The sequence below is a fragment of the Monopterus albus genome, unplaced genomic scaffold, assembly GCF_001952655.1.
Source record: "Monopterus albus unplaced genomic scaffold, M_albus_1.0 scaffold6.1, whole genome shotgun sequence".
In the NCBI taxonomy this organism is placed as follows: Eukaryota; Metazoa; Chordata; class Actinopteri; order Synbranchiformes; family Synbranchidae; genus Monopterus; species Monopterus albus.
In genome coordinates, this window is record NW_018127886.1 from 5,407,624 (window position 1) to 5,416,476 (window position 8,853).

Here is an 8,853-nt window from a genome sequence, read left to right on the forward strand (position 1 = left end):
CTGCTGAACAATTACCATGCAAAGCAATCCAAATAGAGATGTTTGCCGAAAACAACATGTGTGTAATTACTGCTTAATGAGGCCCTTGTCTCAGGCAGAATGCCCAATTAGACTGCCGATGAGAAAGTGATGCCAAGGCCCACTGAAGAAAGAGAGGGAAGAGAGGGAAGAGGGGGAAGAGGGGGAAAGAGGGGGAAAGAGGGTAGTGGGGGTTGAGAAGTAGAAGGAGATTGAAACACAGAGAGGTGGGAAAGGGAACAGAGGGGAGAGAAGCGAGAAAGGGCGAGAGTGAAAGAGAAACAGAGTGGAAAGAGAAAGCTTGAGAGAGTGACAAAAGAGAGGACGAGAGCAGAAAATGAAGAGCAAGGAACAACAGAGAAAGAGATGAATCCTGCAGTAAATTTGGAGTAATGGTAGAGCTGATAGCATTGAGACGAGGATAAATTGGCATTTTAAGTGGGAGAGCGAGGCAGTGCAAAGGAGAGTTATCAAAAGAAGAGCAGGGAGAAGCAGCTTTACATTGCAGTATATGGGCAGCCATGTTGAAGCACAAAATGGCTGACCTTTCCAGGCTGTCTTTGGCCTTTTTGGTGAACATTACATTACAGATGTAACTGGTACAATGAGCATTCTCTGACTTAATTTCTTCCTTTAGAGCTGAAAGAAGCAGCAATAAGGCTTTGCATGCGAAGAATGCAATGTTCAAAATGAGCCAAAAATACAAGATTGTTTTTACAAGATGTTTTTGTGCTTAAAAATTGTGTTATTCAGTGAATGTGCCATCTTTTCACCAGAGAGAATCTTATCCTAAAGAAGCTCTCAGAATGGCTTTACGTCACCAGTGATATCAAAGTGGATTTCAATGGAATGAAATTGCTCAGTTAAGCGAGGACAAGAGGCTTTCATGTGAGGAGCAAAGAGTTTATTGCAGATATGTCACCAAGGTCAACATCACTCTCAGTGAGCTACAGTCACTTCTCACTGCAGTTCTGTCAGGCGATAGATGCAGCCATGCTTCATTAAGCAAATTTTCATCTTCAGCATTTTCAGCATGTGGCATTAAACAGTTAGTTGGCGTTCCATTTCACTTGAAATAAACACATTGTTTTTTCCACTACTATGGGGCTTTTGATTTAATAATGTGAGGTGTGAATGTGGCTTCAATGTGCTGTAGTGTATATGCAGCACTTCTCTCAGTTTTGTGTTTGTCTATGAGCTTGAATCTAAATGTAATCAATATAATAGCCAAGTGAATCCTCACAAGGGCTTTGACGGTATGTATCGTTAACTAACCATTGCCCCGAGGCATCCGCTCATTCCCCTGGCCTTTCTCCCGCAATAATGTACAGTAATTTCTCATTCTCGCCGCTCACATGCTCATTTAGCTTCTTCGACTTTTTCCTATCTACCAGTGTAGGTATTAGATTTCACCCTGAGGAATTCTGCCCATTTCCGGCCATTAGTCTGCCGAGGTAGGCATTGTTTTGAGTAGGGATATCTTATGATTCATGTTTGTTTCACTCATATTCAGCATGTGTTTATCTACTAGGCCCTCAGTCACTTTCTCCATAGGTATAAAGCAGGCCACCCCAAATGAAAAGGGTGCCCTGTTATCTTCACATCAGAGGAATTTGACATGAAATGCTGTCTATGTTTGGCTCTGCTGTCTTCTCCTGAGTTTCCACTGCATTATCACAAAGAATGACCTAAGTCAACAAATGAAAAGTAGGCTTTACTTGACACAATAGGTTTCTCTCTCTCTCTCTCTCTCTCTCTCTCTCTCCCTCGTGTGTGTGTGTTTTGACCATTATTGTCCAGTCCAGTGAAGATTTGTTCCATTTGCTGCAAGTGTGGTAAGACAAAGCTTGATGCCTTGGAAAGCCAAGAGCATTTCACAGTACAGCTTTCCTCGGCCTGGTAGCCGTTTTCTATCACCTTGACACTGCACACGTTCAGTTACGGAGCTTTTAGTGGGGCAGACTTTCACTTTTGCTGGAGCTACAGTATAAACAGAATCTGTGTTGTTTTTGTTGTCCTTTTTAGCCAACTCAGAACAGGGGGATTCTTCAAGGATTTAGACTGTCAGCACACTAAACAACAGAGCTGGTATGTTGCTCTGTTGATGCTCCTGGAGTTGTTTCCCAGCAGCCTAGTAGGGTTCAAGGGTCATTTGTTGTTAAGTGAGTCCTAACCCCATGTCACACAGTGTTTTGGCACCCACAGCAAGTGCTCTTTAAATACCTGATTAGCTCAATCCTGTAGACCAGACCTACCCTCACTGTCTGACATACTTATAAGTACACACACTGGATCCAGCAACAGCCTTTACTGCTGTATGCACTCACAGATTCATTCACACTTATTCACACACACACAGCAGAGCCCACAGGGAAAAGCCCTCTCTCGTCACTGTGCTCATGTAGCCTAATTACCGGTCCAGTGACGAACAGTAATTACCCACACTGCCATGCCACCACGAGGTTTAGCCAAAGTGACAAAGTCATTAGTCTCACACTTCAGGCCACCCATAAAGAGCTTTTCCTCTTCACACGTCTTCCCCGGTGCCCATCTTTTTTCCAAATCTCCTCTTGCATAAAATAGTTATTTTTCCTCTCTGTTTCTGTCCACAGTTTGATGGTGACAACATGTACATGAATGACAGTAACCAAGAGTTTCGGTCACCAAACCAGGTAAGACAGCCCACATCTTTTCCTGTAAACCCCACAGACATATGGTATAAGTAAATGGAGTGGACACAATAACAGCAAATCCTGCAAGTACAGTTCAACAGCACCACAAACCATAGCCTCCGAAATGATCATACCACTAAATCTTCAGCTCTTTAAAGCAATTTTTGAAAAATGATCAATATACCTTTCATCAAGGTAGAATTAATTGCAAAAATGTTGTATTAGATTGACTTAGTTTTAGCTAATAAAAAAGTGGCAGCTGAGTGTATGTCATGCCATGTCAAACTGAATCACATTGACGGCCAGAGCCACGCCTCGCAGATAGTGATTATCATTATCATTATTATCATTGGTCTTTGTTGTGAAGTCAATGTGAATATGAAAATTGAGTTTGTTTCTACTAACTAAGACTTTAAGATTTACTTGCACAGTTAAGTGATTTTTGATTGAGCACCGATCAAACTGACCAAGAGTCACTACAAATGCTTCAGTTATCTTTAAACTTGCATACCAAAACAAGCTCTAGTGCAAATTAACTGAAATAATTTAGTAAAGCCATTTACACACATGAAATCTGGACATTATCTGCAGAATCAGGTCCAGACTTTGACCAGAGTTACCCTATCAAATATGTAGCACACAACATGGGACAGTCCATGTCAGGTGCATTCCCACCTACTTGAAATACCGTTTGGTTTATGCGAGGGGGAGACACCTGAGCAGAGCGCACAGGAGGTGGGACATGATGCAGTCACATAGCCGGTTTGTAATTTGTATTGTTTTTTTTAATGATTCAGGTTCACATATCTTGTTACAGTTGCCTCTTGCCACATAACAAGGGATCTAAATGAGTTCTGTGAAACACCAAGGTGGAATTTAGAGCGCTGCTTCTTTTATTAATGTATTGCCATATGAACTATTTTACCAGTTTACCAGTCTGTTTGTTTGAGCTGTAAAGCTCCACGTAAAAGTATGCAGAACTGGTGTCTACAAATTGTCAGGCAGAAGATTTCTCTAAAAAACTTTACAACAACAACAACAACAACTAATGATTAGTATCATACTAGCTAATTCCATTACCATTAAGAAAAAAAAAAATCTGTGATCTGTATGAGCATCAATCTAAAAAAGGCATCCTGAGTCTGACCTTTCACTAAGTAAGAAAACATAAGGCAAAGTATCCCTTTAACCTCTACAAGCCACATGCCTTTTGATAGAAAAATGAATCCACAGCACATTAACATAACCTGCTGTATATCTTAACATCAGAGGAATTCAATCATTAACGCTGACAGTGCCATGTCAACCCACTGAGCTAGAGAGAGTTGCTCACAGCTAAACTAGCAGCAACAATTCATTACTCCAGGCTTATCAAAGCACTGGTCCCGGTCTGGAGCGGCACCGTCTTGGTCACACAGCCAGTGCATTTGACAGGCATGATGTTGAGTTCTCCCAGCTGGTAGATATGAACACATGGCTGGACATATGGCAGAATCTGGAGTTCCAGGATTTGTTGATCCAGCAGCGAGGCCTTTATACTCTGACAAAACGCGACGACGTGGAGGCTCCTTGTCAATTAGCGCCTTGCCAAATACTGTTAGAGTCGCAGGACACGGCCAGAAGGCTGAGAGCATCAGGGCACGCACACACACATCCTCTCACACGCTGACACATTTATACTGTGATAGGAAGTGACACATTCTCTGACACAGAGTTATCCATAAGTTATAAGCACATGTGCAAGTAGACATCCTCAATCTGGGTTTGTTTCACTTCCATACAAACAATCCATAAACACATGAACATATGTTTATACTTGTCAGGACCCACATTGACATCATGCATTCTCCATCTCCTTATCCTAATTGTACAGTATCTCTTATGGTCAGCTAATGCCAGTTTTCACATTAAAGGGTTAATTCACTTGCATTGCAAGAAGCATATTTTCTTACTTTCCCTAGGAGGTGTGTGACAGTGCATGTAGTTTTACTTTTATGATATTATAAGCTCTATGAGTTTAGATTTTTAGATAGCTGCCTCTGAAATGTTTGCTACCACCTCAGAACAGTGGAGGTGAACATCCCTTTCAAAAACAATTTTCTGGTTACTCTGAATATTTTACAAACCTTGCATTAAACTGGTCTTACTGAATTACCTGAAACCAAAGATAGTTTTCTTTTTGGCAATTTGTGTGAACTTCGCATGTTTTACATCTCATAAAACAGCCCTCTGAAGAAGTGAAGCCAAAATGTCCTCACTTTCCAAAAATGTACCGTACACTCTGTGCACATAAATACACAAACCCTCACAAACACACACCACTATAGCCATAAAGTTGTGCTCCTTTTGATGTTGGGGCTGAGTGACTATAATGAGGGGTCGAGTGGGAGCTTTTGAAGCTTATTATCTACTTATACAGTACAGTAGCACACATCAGACTAGGAGGTCCACCGCTGTTAGTCACATTTCCTGGTCTGCCCTTATTCTGTCACTTTGCATGCACATATGGGTGTGTGCTAATTGGGATAAATGTCCGGCTTTGTGGTTTCTCTGCTGCAGCGGTCACATGTCAGTCATCGACACACACTTCAGGTTTGCAGTGTTGTGTCAACAAATACCTTTTTAGTGGATAAGGCAATTTGGGCTTTTCAAAACATGTCAGTTGCAGCTGATGCTGTGTCTGTGCTGTCAAGTAGAAGCTTACACACCAGCTGTGAATAGCACTTCTAACATAGAGTCCACTGTTTAGTTTAGATCTTTAAACAGAGCAGATTATTTTTGGAATTTGAAAGAAAGAGGATATATGCATTCGTTCCTAAGTTGAAGGTTTCATAGAGTACTTAGAACAAGAACCTAGTAACTGTTAAGAAAAAAAAACGGCTTCTTTAAACAGAAGACATAAAATCTGTCTCTGTTTCATATCGTTGTATGTGTAGTGTCTTTGGGTTTTGGACTGTTGGTCTGACAAAACAAGCAATAAGCAGATGACATATCCGGTTCTGCAAACTTGTGACAGCTGTGTTTTATTATTTTCTGGCATTTTATAGGCTAAATGATAAATCTCTTAATTGTAAAAATGATCCACATAAGAATCAGTAATAATTATATTTAATAGTTGCAGCCCCAGCGACAAATAACTGACTGGTTAGCACTAATCTTGGTATCTAGGCATGACTTTTTGACAATGTATGTAAACACCCATAACCCCATGGTTTCTCTTACAGACTCAGAATCATTAAGTTGTACTTGTGTACATACTGCATGTCCGCCGGTGTTGGGATCTTTACGAGAGTTAATAATTCTGTTAATTTGACCGTTACTTAGATGCAGTCCATGAGTTTGCAGTTATTAATACTTGTATGCATTAGCTGTGTATATTTATGCTGTTTGTAAACTAACAACATGCTATGATGCAGGGCAGAACATTGTAGTATTCCACTTCTGTGTATTCTCTGTGAATAGAACTGCAGTACATCTTATATTTTTTTTTTCTGAGGAAAATGATCAGAGATACAGTACTGTGCCTTTTTAAATGGTCAAATATAGTCAGAAAGAAGGGACATTAATGCACGTTTTAACACTGTTAAGAAGCCCACCCAAGCCTTTACATGATGTGTGCCTGTGAAAAAGGTGCATGTAGCCAGTACAGAGCCTTCTTTGTTTGCATGTCTGGGGTGTTCCACAGTGTAGCTACGTACTGAGGTAGCAGTTTGACACAGCCTGGAGATTACATTACACATAACATCTCTGAGCTTTTAAAAAGAGAAAACCACTAATCAGAACCAGCTTTACTGTATGCTTGGACACAATCTGTCCATTCATTGTCCATTGAATATTGTATGGTTTCTGTACATGACATGCATACAAAGTGCACATATGAACTCCATTTTGATGATACTGGTGTTTTCTATTTGGTTTATTTGTTTAGGTTCCAGTCCATGTGCAAAAGTATGTTCACAGTAGTTCACATACATGCAGGTCTAGTGCCATGCTCCCCATATATGAAAACAACTGAGCCAGTCAACACTTTCTACATGGTTTTAAGAATAGGACATCATCTTTATGTGTGTTTGTCATCTGTCTTATAGAAATCAGCTCTAGCAGCCATGTCTGCAGCTCCTGTGTTGACTGAATATAACAAAATGGACCCATCAGTCACTACAAATGCAAAATAAACATCCCTCCCAAACAGGAAAGTACTCACGGCCTGACTGTGGCTTCATATTGAATAAAAAAGGAAAATGGCAGTTGAGATGATCAGGCTATAACTCACACGCATGCCAAATAATGGCGACTGCGCTGTATATGTTTGCAGCTCTATAATAGCTGCATGAGAATGATCACAGCCAGGTCAGAATGGCTGCCTTCAATCACAACCACACATATTCTAATTTTGTATAATAGACAATAAGTGTTCCTCATTTGGATTCATATCAGGCTAGATCTGATATGTCTGTTGTGCAGATTTGTGCCTCCGTGTATATTTTGTTTGGGCTCGCTTCTTCTCATCCTATAATCAGTCTACATGGATTGATGACCGTGTGTATGTGGGCATATGATAGATGATAAATGAGCTAGTGGCGGGAAGAAAGAGAATAATTTTGTGCGTTACTTCCCCTCTCTTGTGTCTTACTTGTTGCCATGTGTCCTGTGCAGGAGGAAAGAAAGCCCAGAGGCCACTGGTCTTTGGAGAAGCAGCAGGTTTCAACTTGTTTGTGCCTCTGTGTTTTCTGCTTCCAGGTGTCTTGCTGAGCCATGTGTCTCTATTGATTTGGCCGGCTGCAAGAGAACACTGGCTGATGGTCGAGATTAGAATAGAAACCTCACTTGTTGGATACAGGCTCTCTCTCTCTCGTTCTTTATTTCTCCCCATTTTTCTGCTTTAGTTTGTTTCAGTCTGCAGTGCTGTCTATTTTTGTGTATTCCTTAACTCTGGCACTCTTTCATTCTGTCTTTCTCCTTCTTTCTCTGCTGTTTCAGCCACATTCGTTACAACCAACCACTTTCTCCTGAGAATGTATGGCTCTCACACATCAACTAAACAAATACAGACTCATACATCCCCTCTTAGTCCTCAGTGCACCCAGTCACCGCACACTCAGTGTGGGCGATGCTGATGCGAAAAGGCACCGTTACTTAATAATGACTCACAGTGCACCATTATAGCCTCACCACCACAACTACAACACTCTCCTTACTACACAGCACTCCCTCTATCCTTGCATCCTTTCCCTTCAAGAAAAGTTAGGGGGACTTTTGAGACAAAGGATGAAAAATGAAAATTGAGGGTCTGAAAACGCCAACACACTGTTCATTCCCTCTGTGAGGCAGTACAGAGCTGCTGGCAAGGTCGCGAGAATGAAGTAGAGATACATATTGTACAGCACGTATTTAAGAGAGTGTACAATTTCACTATCATGAATTCAGGTTGAAAACAGTTTTTTAGCTTTTTTCTTTTAGTCTCTCAGCACTAGAACATCAATATCTGAAGACAATATTGGAGGAACATCAGAGGAACATCTGCACAACTTCTGCACCCATGCTGGGAGGGATTTTAAGATACTGTTGAAACCAGGGATAGGTAGTTCTTTATGTAGGTCAACCCATGTCAGCCAATAAGTCCAATTACTGCCAGCCTCTGAGACAGAACAAGCAGTGACTTCTACTCTGCCTGCTTGCAGATGCATTTGATAAAAATTCATACTCCGTCACAGAATAAGGATTTTATAAATTTTGTAAAAAAAGAGACAAATACAGGTGAGTCTAGATTATACAGCAAGATTAAAAGTATTACAGGGTAATGTTCAAAGGCGGGGGTGAAGTACATGCTTCCTTTGTTTGAAGAATGTGAACAGCTTCCATGAAGTCTGTTGATATCTGAAGCTTTAAAGAACATCAAAACGCCCTACTGTCCCGCTCTTTTCGGCGTACTCCCTTGGTCCCTCCTCAAATAAATACCCTGCCGAAAAGCAGCACACACCCCCTCCAAAAAGAGGCAACTTATCTGCAGTGAGAGTGCACTCAATGATTCATACACTCTTTTAAGAGAACTTGAAACCTTGGCTCTATTTCAGTCCCATCCTCTCTTTGTATATGCTGCACGATGGAGCAGAGGGATATAGTCGGACTAAGTAGTTTGATATTTCTATTGGTTTTCTGCGTG

The 8,853-nt window shown here is 41.0% G+C and overlaps 1 protein-coding gene across 6 annotated transcripts in view; it reads left to right on the plus strand.

The window, feature by feature from the left end:
- The window catches only part of LOC109971692 (TOX high mobility group box family member 2-like), a 74,415-nt gene that overhangs the window by 32,457 nt on the left and 33,105 nt on the right, over positions 1–8,853 (plus strand). For all 6 annotated transcript variants that reach the window (XM_020620106.1, XM_020620097.1, XM_020620121.1 and 3 more), the window contains one exon: positions 2,631–2,690. In XM_020620106.1, the coding sequence (XP_020475762.1) occupies positions 2,631–2,690 (60 nt within the window). The remainder of the gene's footprint in view (positions 1–2,630; positions 2,691–8,853) is intronic.